Raw genomic sequence first — 19,631 nt, 5'->3', positions numbered from 1 at the left:
CAATTCTCTGTAGAAAGTTTCCATTTTTAAAAATTATTTTGTCCTTCTTTCCCTTTTTTTCTTGAACATATTAATCATAGTTATTTAAAGTCCTTGTATGCTAACTCCAGTACACATCATCTGTGGGTCTGCTTCTGTTTTCTGTGTTTTCTCTTGGATATTGGTCGTATAGTCTCATCTCTTTTATGTCTAGTAACTTTTTTGTTATATGCTGGACATTGTATATAGAATTTCAGAGTTGCTGAATGATTTTATCTTCCACTAGGGAGGGTTTTCTCTTTCTATTCTTAGGCAGACAGAGTGGACAACTAATTTCAACTAATCTAAGCTAAGTCAGATCTGTGTTGTAGTTTTGGTAAGACCCTATCTCATACTTTCCCAGTTCCTAGGATGTGGCCTTCTAGGTGTTTCAAATTGAGAGCCTGGCAGATATTTGCCTTGTTAGCCCTTGAGAACTTGGGGAGAGTCAGTTTTGCCTTTCAGAGGTTTTCAACTTCATCCTTTAGCCTTCTGCCCCACGCAACTTCAAATTTTGGCAGATGTCTTGAGGGAGAGACTGGCCATGTGGTTGAGGCCTCTCAAGTCTCCTAGTTTTGTCATTCCAGCTCCATGTGAACACCAGAATGTCTGCTGGCTTCTCTGTCCCCCAATAGGGGCCTTCTGCCAGGGGCCGTGCCTGGATTCTCAACCTCTAGATATGCCCAGAATTGATAAGTGACCCCAGGTGAAAAGTGGCTGTAGGTGTAAAATCATCATGCCCTCCAGGGCTTCCTCCTTGCCTGCTTTGTTTCAGGCCCTTCCCTCTGGTGAGTCCTTGCTAGCTAAAACAAGACTGGGAGGTTTCACTCCTCTTTAGCCTCTCCCACTGGCCATGTGTTTGAGGCCAATTTTATCACTTAACCCTGCACAACCACTAAAAATTTTTCTGGTTACTCTTTTCTCCCAGTGGTGAACTTCTGCCTTTGTCCTCTTCTCATATCCTGATCAGAAAATGTCCCCAGACGCTGAAACAGCTGCCAGTCTATCAGCTTACCCCCAATTGATTCTCCCTCTCTGGACTTGTAGTCCATCTACTGTCCATTGTTTCTGTACTTTTCTGATGCCTTTAAAAATAAGGTTTTTGCAATTTATTTGGCTTTTTCAAGTTGTTTTTTACCAGAAATATTGACCTGCAAAATTCCTGCTGCATTCTACCCAGAAACAGAAATTGTAGTTTTAAACGATTTGAGTGATACATGTTCCACTTAGAAAATATCTAGATAAAATTACTTTTTTGTCTTTGGCTCTCATTTTTTTCTTTCTGTGTTGTTGGTCCTTGCTGGGAAAACAAAGAAAGATACCTCACCCTACTTTAATGCATTAGTAAATGAAGCATTTCCTCTCAGAGTGTAGTCTGCTATTGTTTGGCTTTTTCTTTGTTTTTCCTTGAAGTGTCTTTGTGAACAGAGATAAATAAGCATAGATCATGAGCATTAGATTATCTGTAAATTCAGTGTTTATTGTTGAGTATATTGTTATGGGAACAATTAATCATCACATTGATAACATTGATTTTCTTCCATGCATGTGGTTTCAGATGATAATGAAGACACTGATGGTGATGGTGTTCATGAAATAACAAGCCGTGATAGTCCAGTTTATCCCAAATGTTTGCTTGATGATGACCTTGTCCTGGGAGTTTACATTCATCGAACTGATCGACTTAAGTCAGATTTTATGATTTCTCACCCAATGGTAAAAATTCATGTGGTTGATGAGAATACTGGTCAATATGTCAAGAAAGATGATAGGTAATTTTTTAAATTGTACAGCCAATCCTTGAAATTGAAACTATCTACAGTAGAAGTCCTTTTTCTGCCCCTGACGATCATTCTCTGATAGCTCAGTTGGTAAGGAATCCTCCTACAATGCAGGAGACCCAGGTTCAATTCCTGGGTCGGGAAAATCCACTGGTGAAGGGAAAGACTATCCACATCAGTATTCTTGGACTTACCTTGTGGTCCAGATGGTAAAGAATCTGCCTGCAGTGCAGAAGACCTGGGTTGGGAAGATTCCCCTGGAGAAGGGAAAGACTATCCACTCTGGTATTCTGGCCTGGAGAATTCCATGGACTGTATAGTCCATGGGGTTGCAAAGAGTCAGACACGACTGACTGAGTGACTCTCACTTTCAGTTTTCATACTAATTGTAGGTGTTCTTCTTGATATTGATCATTATGTTTTATAGAAGAAATGAAGTGACTGTGCTAATTGAATAATTAATTTTAAGTGGAGTGGAGTTGGGAGAGTTTCTCCGAAGCTTAGTGACTAATTTATGATATTTAGATTGCATTGTAAGTTGTCTCATGTTACACTGTAAATCCTTTAGTTGTCTAACCTCATATTTTCATATATATTTTCTTTTGAATGTAATGTATTGTCTGTCCCTCAGGTGAGGCAGATGTCTTGAATTTAATTTTTCCTAGTATTAATTTTGTAGCTAATACATGCTTAAGGCCCAAATACGAAGTATAATAAATGACTGTACTAGAATTCAAAAAAATTATTTGCCTGGAAAAATGGCAGAAATGGGAAACAAGAAAATTATGAGAGAGGTTATTCACTTATTCATTTGTCTTGGACACACAAAGAAAATATAACAAACCTTGAAGTACATACAATCCTGTTGTGCTCAAATTTTGTTATTTAAATCTAATGTACTAACTTATCACAAACTCATTTAATATTCTGAAGATGTTACTTTATTCTAGCTTTATATGCTGAAGGATAAATCATTACCTCTCACTTTATATTTAAATAATAAAATAATTCTTTGAAACTGAGAGTATGTAAATGCAAAATGAACTAAGATACTACTACTTTTCAGCCTCATAAAATTTGTAGCTTTCTAAATACATAAAATATTTTTTCCTTACGTATCATGGCTATTTATTGTTTCTGATCACCTCACCTTGAACACTCTAGTTTTATTTTTTCTCGCCTTCTCAAAATCACAAAGAACTGTGTTAATGGCAGTATCTTTTTTGAACAGTGAACGGCCTGTTTCATCTTACTATGAAAAAGAGAATGTGGATTATATTCTTCCTATTATGACCCAGCCGTATGATTTTAAACAGTTAAAATCAAGGCTTCCAGAGTGGGAAGAACAAATTATATTTAATGAAAACTTTCCCTATTTGCTTCGAGATTTTGATGAGAGCCCTAAAGTCATCCTGTTCTTTGAGGTATGAATTGAATAGAGCATAAGTTTTAATTAACATTTTAATAACACAAATGTAAGTTTTTATTTTGGGGCTTCCCAGGCGCTAGTGGTAAAGAACCTGCCTGCCAGCACAGGAGACTTAAGAGATCAGAGTTCGATCCCTGGGTCAGGAAGATCCCCTGAAGCAAGACATGGCAACCCACTTCAGTATTCTTACGTAGAGAATCCCATGGACAGAGGAGCCTGGCAGGCTACAGTCCATAGGGTCACAAAGAGTCAGACACAGGTGAAGAAACTTAGCACACAAGCTATTATTTTAGTAGATTAGTAATACAAAAAAGTGGTGTGAGAATTTGAGAACAACTTGATAATATCCATCAGAAGTCCTTAAAGCTATTATTCTAACTTTTGGTATTTCTTCTAAAGGATAAATGGCAAGTACTCAAAGATGTGTATGTAAGGATATTTATTTAAGCACTGTTTATAATAGCAGAAATTTTAAGGAAATAGGTCTCTTCAATTAGCAAGATGTTTGGTGAAATAAATTATGATTTTTATTAAATTTATGATATTTACATGATGACATACATATGTATATATTGACTTGAGCTATCCACTACATATTATATGAAAATAGTTTGCAAAATAGTGTTGGAATACATAGAACAAGATTTAAATTCCTGTAAACTTGATGTTAATGTTTGCCAGCTATGAGTCTAGGTTACAAGTTGTTTTTACTTTGTTATATATTTTTCTTATACTGTCAGTGGTTTTTTCATTGGGAATGTATTACATTGAAGACAAGTTTAAGTATATAAGAAATAGGAATAAATTGGAGTATGTATTATTTTCTAAGCAGTCTTCTATAGATTTGTTACCTCAGCAGACTTTTTGATGAGCACCAGTAGGTTCAAAGTGGTAGTCTCTGACAAGTTCCTAGAATACATGTAATCTCTGGCTTGTTGGTTGGAAATACATGAAGTTTAATATCCAGACAAGATGGAGATATGAAAGAAAATCTTTTGAGAAGCCTAATAAAAATATATATCTAAAGAGAAAATACCCAACTTAAGAAGTTGATCCAAGGAAGAACCTTCAGATAAGGCCATGAGTTTATTGAACAAACAAGTCCTTGAAGTCTGTGCTCATACATTCAAAAATGAGCAAAACCTAAGAATTCTATGCCTGGTATATTTTTGCCAGGACTATATTTGAGATAATACTTTGTCTTGAGTTTTAAATAAATCTTAAAAGATTTATTGATAAAAGATAAAGTGATCAGAACAGACCTTACTAACTGGATGAGTTAAAAGTGAGTGAGATGAGATAAAAATGTTTTTCTTCTAAGTGAGGTTTTTTAAAATTTTAGTGATATTAGAAAATATTAAAGTTTAGATAACCTAGTATACTGTGAAATAATTTTTCATGCTTACTTACAGATTCTTGATTTCTTAAGCATGGAAGAAATTAAGAATAACTCTGAAATTCGAAACCAAGAATGTGGCTTCCGGAAGATCGCCTGGGCATTTCTCAAGGTATGTTTTTCAAATCTTCAAATCTTATGGGTTATTTTTTTTTTTTTTTCAACTCAGTTTGGTGTCATATAAGATGTTAGGATAAGGAGGTAAGATTGCTGTGGTGAAGAGGTATTAATTCAAACTCAAATGTTGCTCATTCAGATTCTTAGATATTTGTTCAGTGCTTAAATGTGTGCCAGATGCTCTGAGGACCCAGCATTGAAAAAAGACACACACAGCCCTGCCCGCATTTATTCAACTCAACAAATTATTTGTTGAACCCTTTCTATGTGCCAGCCACTGTTTTATTCAGTGAACAAAGAAGATAAACTCCTTGACCTCATGGCCTTCATATTCTAGCAAGAAAAACAGGCATAAAACAGTTGATCATAGAGCTAAGCATTTATTATAATTTTTATGGATACTATCAAGATGATGAAAGCATCTGTGGTATCAGGTAAAGGTCTCCTGCAGAAAGGACATTGAACCTGATCATGAGCTGGATGGCAGGAATGAGGAAGAGAGAGTTCTCGGTTGGGTGCAGAGTATGCAAAGACCCTGATGCTGGAAGGAGCAAGGAGCACCTTGATAACTGAAAGAAGGCCACTGAGAATGAAGGACAGAGACGGAGGGAGGAAACGGTGCCTGAAGAGCTTGCTGAGGCAGACGGGGCCTTGGTTACACAAGGTCTTCAAGCCCGAGCCGTTATAGCAACTAGCCACCATTATAGACTTTAAAGAGTAATGGGAAGCTATTTAATGATTTTAAACAAAAGGATGAAATAATCTGATTTATTTTTTATAAAGCTTACTTTGCTGGGTAGAGAAAGAATTAGAGAGGTCAGAAATGTAGGTACTGGAAATCAAAGTAGAAAATTCTTGCTGTAGTCTAGGTATAAAATGATGGTATCTTTGACTAGGGTGTTTCAACAGAGATGAAACATGTGGATAGATTGATGTTTGAAAAGGGTAAATTTTAATTTCATAATTTTTTTTATTTCTGACTTCGAACATAAATTTGAGTTCTAAAAAGTCTTAATTAACCTGTTTTGTATTATCTTATAAAATTTTTCCATTTGTGCGTCCATTCATTCAACAAATATTTACTAAGTGTCTGTGAAATGCCAGGGACTCTGTTAAATATAGGGTATTTGTAGATAAATTAGACATTGTCCTGGCCCTCCAGTTCAGTTTCTGTGTGAACGTATTGCCTGTGTGATTATGTGCTATGGAGCAGATGCTGTGAAAACCCAGATGAGACACTTAATCCATGCTGAAGCTTAGAGGCTCTAGGAGAGGTGCCAGTCTGCTTGCTGAATGGCAGCAGATTGACTGTGGTGAGGGAGTCATTAATTCTAGAGTGGTTTTAGAATCTCTCGGTCCATTTTACCTTCTAAAATCTCCCTTCTACAACCTCTTATACCTTTTTCTAGACCCCATCACATACTAAATCAAATAAATAAATAAAAACAAAAGACCAAAAAGGGTCACATTCACAGAGTGAATGAACATTGCCACCGTGTGGTCTTATTAGAAACTGCTTTCATTACTTTTATGCTACGGTCTGTGCAGAACTGCCATGTTTACTGTCAGTTGCACTTGGGAAACAATGTATTTCACAACATTTTTATCTTTTAAGTGTTATACAAATTTTTATTTATTTATTCATGCAATCAGAAATAAAGGGTACATTATTGTATGTGCATCCTCTGTTGTAAACATATGTATATTTCATTAGACTAAGTTTTCAAGTCACTGGCAATTCTTTTTGGCCAATTTGTTGAACATATTTTAGCCTGTATTTTACCAAATATCTTTGCATTTAATATATTACTCTTGAAATTCTCTGTAATATCATTCCCTGCATATGAATGGCACACAGAAAGTGCTCCATGAGTATCTACTGAGGGAATTAATAAATATATGGAAACTGACTAAAAAAAAACTATCTTCGAGAAAGTGACATGAATCAGATTACAATGCACATGTTTTAATGCCCGTACCATTGGTTCTAGGAATGTCCTAGATAATAATGAAGTTATCATAGTGGTCCAAATGAACCCCAAAGAACTTTGTGCAGATATAAATGAGACTTTATTCTAATAATCTAATTCTCAAGTAGAGGCACTTTTGATTCTTTAAGCACATGTATATGACTAATCTGTTAAACTACAAAATAATAAAACCTTATTTATCACGCTTCACATTATATGTTTTGTAATCATAATGGCAGGATTTAGCTGAATCTTAGTTGTTTACTCATACTAAGCAGCATACTTGTATAAACTAAATTGGCTAGTGAATATTAAAACAACTTACGGAAAGTATGATTTAGAATCTGGGGAATAAATAACCTTCTAAAAATGATCTTATTGCCTATGATAAGCTTCAGGCAGATAGTACAGTTTATGAAAGGAATCATGAGTGCCTATTATTTAAGGACTATACATCTGAATTGCTCAGTTTGAAACTGTTTTTTTATCCCTGTGTTTCATAATGTCACCCCCTCAGCTTACAACCTCCATTGACTTTACATCCTCTCCTACAGGGGTAGGGAAAAAATGAGTTGTATTTTTGCTAACTTCTGTTTCTTTATTGATACCTTGTTCCTGAACACAGTGCAGATCTGGATTTTGCCTCAGCTAATAAAGCTTCTATTTGCCAAATTATTGAACATTTTCTAGTTCTTTTACCAGTCATACTTATGTGTGTAATACCATGCTTTTGATACCTTGGTTTTTCTTGACACCATTTTTTCCTGATTTCCTTATCCCGTTCCTTCGGTTTTCTTACTCGTCTTCCAGTTATCTCTTTATTATCAATCCTGCTCATGATTTCATCTTTAATCCACTTTTCTTAGACCCACTTTTCCTGCATATGCTTCAGAATTCAGACATTTCAGCTTGGGTGACCCACAGCTATCTGACTCCCCCAAACGGAACATCCTCCCTAAATCTCTTACATCTTCCCTATCTGCTACCTCATTTGGTAGCACCACCATCTGCCCAGTCTCCCAGGCTTACAGCCTTAGAGCTGCCCTATCTGTTTTGGTAGCTACAAGTCATACGTGGCTGTTTGCATTCAAATAAATGAGCTAAAATTAAATGTAATTAAAATTTGATTTCCACAGTTGCACTAGCCCCACTTCAAGTGCTCGACAGCCGTAAGTGACTAGTGGACACTGTCTTGCATAGCGCAAGCTGAGAGCATGCCTGTCATCACAGAAAGTTCTCTTGGACAGCACTACGTTAAGCATCTTTCTTGGCTCTTCCCTGTTTACTTTCCAACTTGCACGATCAGTAAAAGTTATTAAATGTTCCCTGTACTCTGTCCCTTCCTACTCTTCCAGTTTGTCACCTCCATGTTCTGCCTGAACTGCTGCAGAGGCTCTCAACTGTCTCTACTAATTTGTAAAGGACACAAAGGTTAACAGAGGTATTTTCTACTTAACAGTCACAGTCTAGTAAAAGAGAACCTAATTTTGAGTTGGTGAGATAATTTTTCTCCTAAGACTGTCCACTTATTTAGCTTAAACATATGTTGTCTTGTTTAATAGTTTTTTAAATTGACTAGACCTTTTTAAGAAGGTGGACCAAAACATTTTAAAAACATAATATGGAGCTCTCTTTTAGAATAATTTTGACTCTTTGAAAGTTTAACCATGAAATTTTACCAGTAAAAATACTGATGCTGAACAAATGGGAAATTTGTTTCTGTGTTTAAATAATATGCATTTTAATCTTTATCAGTATTATTACAAACAGATGTGTGTTGATCACCTTATTTGTACAAAGTAATACCTGCCACAGTAATGTTAGTGCTCTACCAATTGTCTGAAGTTGTATAGGGGAAAAGACAGCTCTTAGGATATCGTTTGGGTTACCTTGTCAAAATGACCTGAAACTGCTTAACCAACTGTGTCAGTGTTCTTTTCTTGGCTTTACAAACCTGAGGAATTTCAGCGTGCCATATTAATCTTTTTAAAATGAATTTTTGACTGTCTACTGTTGCTTTATTGGGCATCTTTTCAATGAAGGTAACATTTCATTTGAATTCCCATTTTAAGCTTCTAGGAGCCAATGGAAATGTAAACATCAATTCAAAACTTCGCTTGCAACTGTATTACCCACCTACTAAGCCTCGATCTCAGTCAGATGTCGTTGAGGTTTTTGAGTGGTGGTCAAAATGTCCAAGAAATCATTATCCATCAACGTTGTATGTAACTGTGAGAGGATTGAAAGTTCCAGAATGTGTAAGTTAATAGCACATGCAAAAAATATATCTTTTGTTGTTGAGATTAAAGGGTGGGTGATGGTTTCTATTTCTATACAGATAAAAACTTTAGAATTATTTTAATAGATATCTGAAATAGAAAGGAAACTTCAGAGATTATATATTAAGCCTGTAATAGCTGATACTTAAAAGACATTTTAATGAATTTTAAGTCATAAATACAGATTTCAATTTTAAGATTTTTTTAAAAATAATGCTAACCTTTAAATATTAAAGCTAAAAGAATGACTTAATGTGTGGTGGTGGTTTAGTCACTAAGTCGTGTCTGACTCTTGGGACCTCATGGACTGTAGCCCTCCAGGCACCTCTGTCCATGGGGTTCTCCAGGCAAGAATACTGGAGTGGGTTGCCATTTCCTTCTCCAGGGGATCTTCCCGACCCAGGAATCAAACCCACGTCTCCTGCATTGCGGGCAGATGACTTAATGTGGGAATTGACAAATAGGACCAGACAATAAATAGTTTAGGCTTTGCAGGCTATACAGTCTCTGTTGCAGCTACTCAACCTAAGGTGAAAGTAGCTACATACACATATGTAGATAATATCTAGACAGATGGTTTTGGATGTGTTTGAATAAAACTTTATTTGCAAAAATGTCATTGGGCTACATTTAGACCATAGTTTGCAGACCCATGAATTATAGACACATTTTTTATGCTATTATTCAAATAATCAACAAGTAATATTTCTACTTCTGTTGTATATAGATTAAAATTATGACTATCTTAGCAAACATTTGTCCTAAAATGAGGTGAAACTTTTGCTTTTGTCTCATTGCTACAAAACATTTCAGGCCATTCTGCATATTCTGTATTGATATAAACTGTGACCACAGTGTTGGTTTTCATTGGTTTGAATGGAATTAAATCTATTTTAAGAAATGGAGGATTTAAAAACATAAGGTCTTTATGTTATGATCTTAAAGCCAGAGATGCCATAGTACAATGCCAGAGCCATAATATAACATCTGGTAGGTGCTGGTGAAGAGGTAGAAACAAAGGGACAGAGTGACTAAAACTATTTCGTTGGAATTCTGTTTTAGCCTTTCCCTCTTTTAAAGCTTTTGGGTTTAGGACTGTAATTCCAAGCAACTTTCATTTGATTTAAAGTGATAATGAAAGTTGCGTAGTCGCCTCCAACTCTTTGTGAATCCATGGACTATTCAGCCCATGGAATTCTCCAGGCCCTACTGGAATGGGTAGCCTTTCCCTTCTCCAGGGGATCTTCCCAACCCAGGGATCGAGCCCAGGTCTCCCACATTGCAGGCGGATTCTTTACCAGCTGAGCCACAAGGGAAGCCCATTTATTTTATTTTATTTAAATAGTGTACAAATAAAAAGTAGAATTTTTTTCTGGATTACATTTTGAAACATTTTTGTATTATACTGTTTGTTTCAATATTTTAAAAGCCATACATGCTAGAAAAGAGAAAAAGATTAACATGATACATACATTTTCTCATTTTCTGTACATACTTAGGTAAAGCCATCTTACCGTTCTATGATGGCTCTTCAGGAAGAAAAGGGTAAACCAGTGTCCTGTGAGCGATGCCATGAGCCCAGTTCAGTGGACACAGAGCCTGGATTAGAAGATTCAAAGGAAGTGGTGAAGTGGAAACGATTGCCGGGGCAGGTGAAGTGTTCACTGACACTGGATTCATTTAGATGTTTATTTTAAAATGCGCCATCAGCTCCTAGGGTATATAGCTTGCTACTTAAAACTTTCAGGTTATCCTTGTTTTTAGCCATGATCTTGTCTGCCTGTTAATTCATTTGGTAAATAATAACAGAGTGCCTAATGTGTGCATATAGATATTATCTTAAGTTCTTTGGGGATATAGAGAGTTTTATTAGTTTGCCAGAGCTGCCATAAGAAAGGTCACAGACAGGTTGGCTTAATCAATAGAAATTTATTTTCTCATAATTCTGGAGGCTGGAAGTCCAGGATTAAGGGTTGGCAGGCTGGTTTATGCCGAGGCCTTTCTCCTTGGCTGGCAGATGGCTGCCATCTTGTGCTGCTTTGTGGACTTTTCTCTGTATGTGTACATCCCTGGTGTCTCATCTTCTTATTAGACTAGGCCTCTACCCTAGCAACCTCATTTTAACTTAATCAGTTCTGTAAAGACCTTGTATCCAAATACTGTTACATTCTGAGGTACTGGGCCTAGGGCTTCAACATAGGAATTTGGGGGGACCCAGTGCAGGCCATAAATCCACAGTTTTTAGATTCATGAAATTCTCAGTCCCTGGCTTCTTCCTGAATCACATTTTGGTAGAGACAGGTATATGTATATCCTTTTACTAGAAGTTGAGCAGTATTTAAGCTTTCACTAAAATTTTTTTGTACTTGGCTATCATATTTTGCAGTGGCAAGAAGTGTTACTGGTGAAGTTTTGCCAGTCTCTTATTTGTTTCCATAAAGAGTGGAGTGGTTCATTTTATAGACTCAGTATATACGTAAGAGTGACTATTTTCACATAATACTTTACACATAATAATATGGAGAGAATGACACTTAGACTGTGCCCTTGGGGACCTTTCACATCAGTTGGGAACATGGGAGTTACTGTGCTGTTCACTGTCAGGTATGCTGCAAAGAACTCTTCAGGAGATAGAGATATAAAAATAATTGTTTAGATGAGCAGTTCCCAAAGTGTGATTCAGGGACTGCTGGGAGTCCTCAGACCCTTTTAAGGGGTCTGTTGAAGTTAGTCTATTTTCAGAATAAGATCATAATAATTCTAATGATTCTGTAATGATTTAATCTGTCTTTTTGACTTTCATTCTCTCACACTGGAGTTTTCCAGAGGCTAAATGATACCTGATATCACAAGAGGGTGAATGCAAAAGCAGTTTTGCTTTGATTAAGCAAATCCAGCTACCTGTTATTAAGCCAGATATTGAAAAGATTAGCAAAAATATAGAACAGTTCCATTTTATGAAATCCTTCACAAAAAGAAATTATGTTAACATTTAATGGACTTGCTCTGTTATTTTTTAAATGATTAACTAATGGTTTTTTAATTCCTCAGTTTTAATTTCTAATGTGATAAATATCTGTAGATATAGCCACATTTGGGGATCCTCAAAAAATTTTTAAGACTGTAAAGCACCCTGAAATGAAAGCAGTTTGAGAATTTCTGATACGTAAATGGTGATCTGGAGTGGTGGAAGAAAGGGTAATTCAACAGGTTGGCGGAGCCTGTGACAAACTTTAAAGAGTGGTCAAGTTAGGAGTGAGTGAAGAGAACAGGGAAGAGTATTTCATATTGGGGCAGTGTTATAAATAAATGGGAAAGCACCTGTTGTATTCCTCAGGCACTCAAAGCTTGGTGAGCGGGAAATCCGAGTTTGTGTAAGAGGTCAAGTGGTGGTGATAGAGTAGGCCCACATTCTGAAGTGGCTCAAATGGTGGGTAGCCAAATATTTGATTGTGTGGGACTGAGGAAAAATGGGAGATTTCAGGGGAGAAGGAAGTGTGATAACAATTGTATTTTAGAACAAATTAACAATTTGTCCCAATGCTGGCAATGGCATGTAGTGGACCTTGAGATAGTATACATCAGAATGAGAGGAAGGTGGCCATTGCAGTCATTGATGTGTGAGGTGAGAAGGATCCAACCTTGGGAAGTTGGTGGCAAAAGTGAGAAATGAGACATGAATGCGAAAGGAGGAAGGACCTAGTGTGACTGAGTGACTGACAAAGTAGTAAAGAAGTGGAGAGTTGAGGATGTTGAGGCCCTTTGTTGCAGTTATTAAATGTTCATCAGGTGCCTCTTCTGAGTATAGCATCTTACTCTGGGAATGCAAGTTAAATGATGGTGCCTTTAGTGTTTTGGCTTTAGTGATGAGGCACAGTTTTCCTTAACTACACCTCCTCCTCTAAGAGTAGCAGCAAGTGATTATGAAACCTGCTAACTTTTCCTTCAATTTTTTACCTCTTTTTATCCTCCTCTCCCTTTTCTAAATTATCTGGATGGAAAGATGGTATCTGGTACATTATCTGGTACATCTAATAGAAGTCTGTTGCATTTTTCACCTTTCTAGTAGCTGCTCATAATTTTGCCTCTTCATATTGCTGCTAAATTGTGATGCTACTTGTGAAAACCTGGTTCCCATCTAGAAAGCAGGTCCTTGAGTCAATAGTCTTTGACTGAGCTGGGCTTAAGCCTCTGCTGCTGCTGCTGCTAAGTCACTTCAGTCGTGTCCGACTCTGTGCGACCCCATAGACGGCAGCCCACCAGGCTCCCCTGTCCACGGGATTCTCCAGGCAAGAACACTGGAGTGGGTTGCCGTTTCCTTCTCCAGTGCATGAAAGTGAAAAGTGAAAGTGAAGTCGCTCAGTCATATTTGACTCTTAGCGACCCCACAGACTGTAGCCTACCAGGCTCCTCCGTCCATGGGATTTTCCAGGCAAGAGTACTGGAGTGGGGTGCCATTGCTTAACCCTCTGGATAATACTTATTAGCTTTATATAGTACTAGTAGTTACTCACAGGTTTGCTGTGATGAATATGTGTGTGTGTGCTCAGTCGCTCAGTAGTGTTTGACTCTTTGCCATCCCATGGACTGTAGCCCGCCACATTTCTCTGTCCGTGGATTTTCCAGGCAAGAATGCTGGAATGGGAAGCCATTTCCTAACTCCAGGCCATCTTCCCAACCCTGGGATTGAACCCACGTCTCCTGTGTCTCCTGCACTGGCAGGCAGATTCTTTATCACTGAACCACCTGGGAAGCTCATGATGAATATATAAGAGATATTTGTAATAAAAGTACCACATTCATGACATATCATAAGGGCCAAATATACATTTTGAATAATAAGAAAGAAACACAGGAACTAAGGCTCACCGAAGTTTGAAAGAGGTAGAATTAGGATGAATAAAAGCAAGTAGTATTTTCTACAATAGATATTAATACACAAAAAGTTTTGGTTTCATCTGGTAATAAGAAATGAAAATGTAAAAATGATGAAGGAATTTTAATAAAAATAGTGAATGAGAAATCAGTAGGAAGTGATTGATTTACTGCAAAAAAACATTTTGGAAGGCTTTACAAATGATGGTTATTTAAGAGAAAAAAGAAAGAATGAATATTTATACATCCTGGACTTCAGCTGGGTCTATATGGCATCTGTAGACTCAGGACAAGTTTATAGTTCCACAAAAATCACTTAATTAGTTGCTGTCATGAAAGAAGGGTGTGACACACATTCCCTTTTGTGGCTACATGAAAATAATGTGGGAGTGACAGCTTTAGAGTATCAGATCTTGAAATTTTGTGTTCATCTTTTAGGTGAATAGTGCTAGTAGGCATGGGGTATAAATTCACTCAATTTTATGGAGAATTAAAACTGATTGTCTGCTTTGAAAGTGAAGTAATTTACTATGGTTTTCCATCATTCTTCTTACTTGCTTTCTTCCTCCTCTGCCTCACAGTAAAGGGACCTTTTAAAAAACCAGAAACGGCACCAGCTACAATAATTGAAATTAACAACTAGCTTTCATATGTAATGTTTCTTCTTCATATATATTCATAAAATGTATGTTTTACAGGCCTGCCGTATCCCAAACAAGCACCTCTTCTCACTAAATGCAGGAGAGCGAGGATGTTTTTGTCTCGCTTTCTCCCACAATGGAAGAATATTAGCAGCAGCCTGTGCCAGCCGGGATGGGTATCCAATTATTTGTGAGTAATGATCCTATCTGTTTAGTCTAATATTAGACTATGAGAGGATTTTTTATGTTTTTTAAAATTCCTTGAAATCTTAATTTGTCATCCACCCATACTACTGAATTAAAATAGATTTCCTCAAGTAAAGTCACAATTCTTTTTTTAATAATTTACACTATACAGTATATGTCCAGGAATAAAAATGAGAATGATCAAATGAAGGATAATAAATTTTTTAAAATATTCAAGAGGTACTCTTTGTGTATTTTCTATTTTAAGTATAGAAATTTTGCAGCATGTAGGATTAATAAATCTCTTGAGGAATTTTAGTCCAATTTTAGTCCTTTGATAATAGTGAGAATTTGATTATGAAAGCCCTCAAATTTGTTATGTGCTAAGACAGTAAATATTGGCTCAGGAATACCTAGATGAAGAATTTTAATTATAGTAGATCAGCAGAGAGGCCAAAGACCTACTCTTAAAGTACCTTTAAAAAATGGAGAAACCACATTGACAAGTTATTTCTGTAACATTAGAGATGTTTTATCAGAGGGTATTCATACTATTCTAGTCATAGAGGCATGAAATACTTGCCCTTTTTGTTTAATGGTGAAGACCAGCTCACCTCAGCAGGGAGTAGCCAGCTCTCCACAGCCGTCTGCCCCAAGCACGGACTTTGAGTTTTCCTCAGCTTCACAGTTTATTATTCCAAGGCTGATTGGCTCTTTTTTTCAGCAAGGACTCATAATTGGCTTGATTATCAGCTATTAAGTAAATATTCCTCCTCATGAAATAATGTCAGCTTTAGATGTACAAAGTTATCATGTAGTTTGATTATGACCATGCTATTCTGCTATTGTTAACATTCACTAAAAGCTATGCATTGGGGAGAAAAAAGATTCTTAAGAAAACATACCTCCAGAGTACTAATAGTGATTTTTTTTTTTTCACTATGCACTGGGCAGTGAAAGAATTATTTTCATTCTGATGTGTATGTTTTTAACATTTCCGGGATAAATATGTGTTACTTCATTCTTTAAGAAAAACTTGAATTTAGATATACTTACTGCATGAATCTAAAAAGTTAAAAAAAAAAAAAAAAAGAAGAATCTTTGTCTTTGATTTTTGATTATGATGTATCTGCCTGTAATTCATTCAGCTCATAGGATGTACAGATTAATGTTTTTCACAAACTTGGGAAGTTTTTCATCTTTATTTCTTCACATGTTCTTTCTGCCCCTTTCTGTCTCTTCTCTTCTTCTGAGACTCCCATCATTTCTATGCTGGTGCACTTGGTGTGCAACAGGTCTCTGCACCTTTATTCATTTTCCTTCATTTTTTTCTTTCTGCCCCTCTGACTACATAATCGTAATTGAACTGTCTTCAAGTTTAGTGATTATTCTGACAGTTCATACCTGCTGTTGAGCCCCTCTAGTGAATTGTTTATTTCAGTTATTGTACTTTTCAACTCTAGAATTTCTACTTGGTCCTTTTTTTATAACCTCTATCTATTAATTGGTAAGAAGTAATTCTCACACCTTCGTTCTTTAGATGTGGTTTTCTTTAGTTCTTTGAACATACTTTTAAGAAAGGATTTAAAGTCTTTAACTAGATGTCATAGACAGTTTCTGTTGACTGCTTTTTTTCCTGTTTGTGGCTGTACTTTCCTGTTTTGTGTGTGTGTGTCCCTTGAAAACTGAGTATTTTAAATATTACAGTGTGGCAACTCTGGAAATCACATTCCCTTACTTACCCACCTCCATCTGCCAACCTGGGATCTGTTGTTGTTGTTATCTGTATGTTATTTTCCTAGTCTTTATTCCTTGTGAGGTGCTACCCCTGGAGTTTTTGCCTTGCTAGCTTGGTGGACAGCTGATGGTTAGAGAGGGATTTTTAAATATCCTTGAGTAAACAAGTCTCCCTGCCTGTGCCGAAGGGCGCTGTGTGTGTGTGTGTGTGTGTGTGTGTGCGTGCGTGTGTGTGTGTGTGTGTGTGTGTTGGGATAGGTTTCCAGTGCTAAAGTAGAGAGTTTACAGCTTCACCTTAGCCTTCACTTCCTGTTTGCACAGAGCTTCCCCAGGGCAGTCACAGTAAGATACAAGGCCTTTCAGATCTGTCTTGCACAAGTGTGTGCACAGCCTTTCATGTGTATGTGTTCTTCTCAATTCCCTGGAATATACTGGAGCTTTTCAAAGTACCCTATGGACATCTCATTCCCAATATTTCCTTTTTTCTTTGGTCAGCCTCTTCTTAGCTCTACCTGGTATCACTGCCTCAGAGGGCCACACTACTGATTATTTTATGCACCCTGGGGTTAGGACTCTTCACCCAGAGCATGCTCAGAACCAGGTCAGATAAAGCCAGGCACTGAGAATGGAGCCTTGCAGGAAGCTGCCAACCTGTCTAACAGTTTTGTCTTGGGGATGGGCTTTGGAGGTCATTAGGCCTCTTCTGCCCCATCTCATAGATGTGAGGCTACTATTCTTTGTAGTTTCAAGGCTGTTGGTTTTCAAGCCTACTCTGGAGCTTGGGAGAGGAGAATGGGAACAGGACAACTTAAAACACTACAGAGCTCACTGTTGTTGCTAGTGTTCATATGTTTCTCTTTAGTAAAATGCTCCTCAGATTGTTATAAGCCTTTAATTCTCAAAATTTTGAAAAAGTTAATTTTGACAATTTTTGCCAGTGTTCTTGTTGCTTTTATGGGGGAGCAGATTTTCCAGGGTCTTTATTTTGCTGTAGCAGAAGTTCTTCTGGACTTTTTAGTATTTTAAACAGCAGTTGGTTTTACCACTAGGTGGAAGTAGAGACTTGGAAACTGTTGTTCTGTGTTGCGAGGTTTCACTGTATACATAACAATACCACAATGCCTTGTTTATCAGATTAAATCTCTATTAATTCCCCTATCATTTTTAGTATTAGAATTTTTCTCTCACAGTAGCAGAGTTTAAGTTTCTCATTGCTTCGAATAGTTAAATTTTGCTTGAAATTTGATTGATTTTCACATAAAATAATACTTTATTCATAAAAGCCCAAATTACAGAATCTTTGAAGTGAATTGCAATTTAAAAGTTATGTTTGATAAGTTGATTATCAAAGATTATTAGGATTGCTTTGAAAAGAGATCAGAATAATTGTAAATTGTAGTATATTGTAAAATTTTAGGTATTTAACTTCTTCTATCTAAAGCAATTGAAAACTTACTTTAAGGAGATTTTGACCTTTTTTCATACTGAAAATGTCTTTGGTGACAATATTCTTATAGACAGTGCTTACCTATGTACAAATTATTATAAATTATGAATGTTTATATTATTCAGTTAAGAATCCTCTGTCTGGAAACTTACTAATTTTGGGAATATTTTCATTAGTATATGAAATTCCTTCTGGACGTTTCATGAGAGAATTGTCTGGCCACCTCAATATCATTTATGATCTTTGCTGGTCCAAAGACGATCGTTATATTCTTACTGCATCATCTGATGGCACTGCCAGGTTAGTATACTTCAGAAGTACTCACCGCTGTGTATGCTTGTTGTTGTTCAGTCACTAAGTTGTGTCCGACTCTTTGAAACCACATGGATTGCAGCACGCCAGGCTTCCCTGTCGTTCAGTATCTCCTGGATACTCCTGGATGCTTAAACTCAAGTCCATTGAGTCAGTGATGCCATCAAACAGTCTCATCCTCTGTGTATGCTGCATGCCCTCAAAGAGAGTAAATAGAATGTAAAGTGATATAACTGCTCTTATGCTTCAATTATGTCTTTTCTATCAAGGGACTGTCATAAAAATGCATCATACAGACTCACTGATTAAATAAGAAGCTATGAAAACTTTTTCCTAAACACATGCTGTTAAATATATTTCATTTATATGATATACAATGTTTCTAATCCTCACTGTCTTTAAATGGTCATTTTGTAAACTCAAAATAGATTAAAGATCTAAATGTAAGACCAGAAACTATAAAACTCCTAGAGGAAAACATAGGCAAAACACTCTCCGACATAAATCACAACAGGATCCTCCATGACCCACCTCCCAGAATATTGGAAATAAAAGCAAAAATAAACAAATGGGACCTAATTAAAATTAAAAGCTTTTGCACAACAAAGGAAACTATAAGCAAGGTGAAAAGACAGCCTTCAGAATGGGAGAAAATAATAGCAAATGAAGCAACAGACAAACAATTAATCTCAAAAATATACAAGCAACTCCTGCAGCTGAATTCCAGAAAAATAAATGACCCAATCAAAAAATGGGCCAAAGAACTAAACAAACATTACTCCAAAGAAGACATACAGATGGCTAACAAACACATGAAAAGATGCTCAACATCACTCATTATTAGAGAAATGCAAATCAAAACCACAATGAGGTACCATTTCACACCAGTCAGAATGGCTGCTATCCAAAAGTCTACAAGCAATAAATGCTGGAGAGGGTGTGGAGAAAAGGGAACCCTCTTACACTGTTGGTGGGAATGCAAACTAGTACAGCCACTATGGAGAACAGTGTGGAGATGCCTTAAAAAACTGGGAATAGAACTGCCATATGACCCAGCAATCCCACTGCTAGGCATACACACCGAGGAAACCTGAATTGAAAGAGACACATGTACCCCATTGTTCATCGCAGCACTGTTTACAATAGCCAAGACATAGAACCAACCTAGATGTCCATCAGCAGACGAATGGATAAGGAAGCTGTGGTACATATACACAATGGAATATTACTCAGCCATTAAAAAAATACATTTGAATCGGTTCTATTGAGATGGACGAAACTGGAGCCCATAATACAGAGTGAAGTAAGCCAGAAAGAAAAACACCAATACAGTATACTAATGCATATATATGGAATTTGAAAATTGGTAACGATAACCCTATGTGCGAGACAGAATAAGAGACACAGATGCATAGAACAATCTTATGGACTCTGAGGGAGAAG

The 19,631-nt window shown here is 36.7% G+C and overlaps 1 protein-coding gene across 50 annotated transcripts in view; it reads left to right on the top strand.

Moving 5' to 3' along the window:
• The window catches only part of AHI1 (Abelson helper integration site 1), a 210,148-nt gene that overhangs the window by 31,176 nt on the left and 159,341 nt on the right, over window positions 1-19,631 (top strand). For all 50 annotated transcript variants that reach the window (XR_014065020.1, XR_014065021.1, XR_014065018.1 and 47 more), the window contains 7 exons: window positions 1,577-1,790; window positions 3,031-3,223; window positions 4,641-4,736; window positions 8,784-8,969; window positions 10,490-10,642; window positions 14,564-14,696; window positions 18,053-18,176. Coding sequence is in view for 36 of the 50 variants with exons in the window: in XM_081528744.1 (XP_081384870.1) it covers window positions 1,577-1,790; window positions 3,031-3,223; window positions 4,641-4,736; window positions 8,784-8,969; window positions 10,490-10,642; window positions 14,564-14,696; window positions 18,053-18,176 (1,099 nt within the window). In the remaining 14 variants the exon portion in view is untranslated. The remainder of the gene's footprint in view (window positions 1-1,576; window positions 1,791-3,030; window positions 3,224-4,640; window positions 4,737-8,783; window positions 8,970-10,489; window positions 10,643-14,563; window positions 14,697-18,052; window positions 18,177-19,631) is intronic.

The sequence above is a fragment of the Giraffa tippelskirchi genome, chromosome 9, assembly GCF_054371585.1.
Source record: "Giraffa tippelskirchi isolate mGirTip1 chromosome 9, T2T-mGirTip1v1.2.pri, whole genome shotgun sequence".
Classification (NCBI taxonomy): Eukaryota; Metazoa; Chordata; class Mammalia; order Artiodactyla; family Giraffidae; genus Giraffa; species Giraffa tippelskirchi.
The sequence above is the reverse complement of the archived record's forward strand: the minus strand, read 5'-3'. Positions and strand labels throughout refer to the sequence as shown.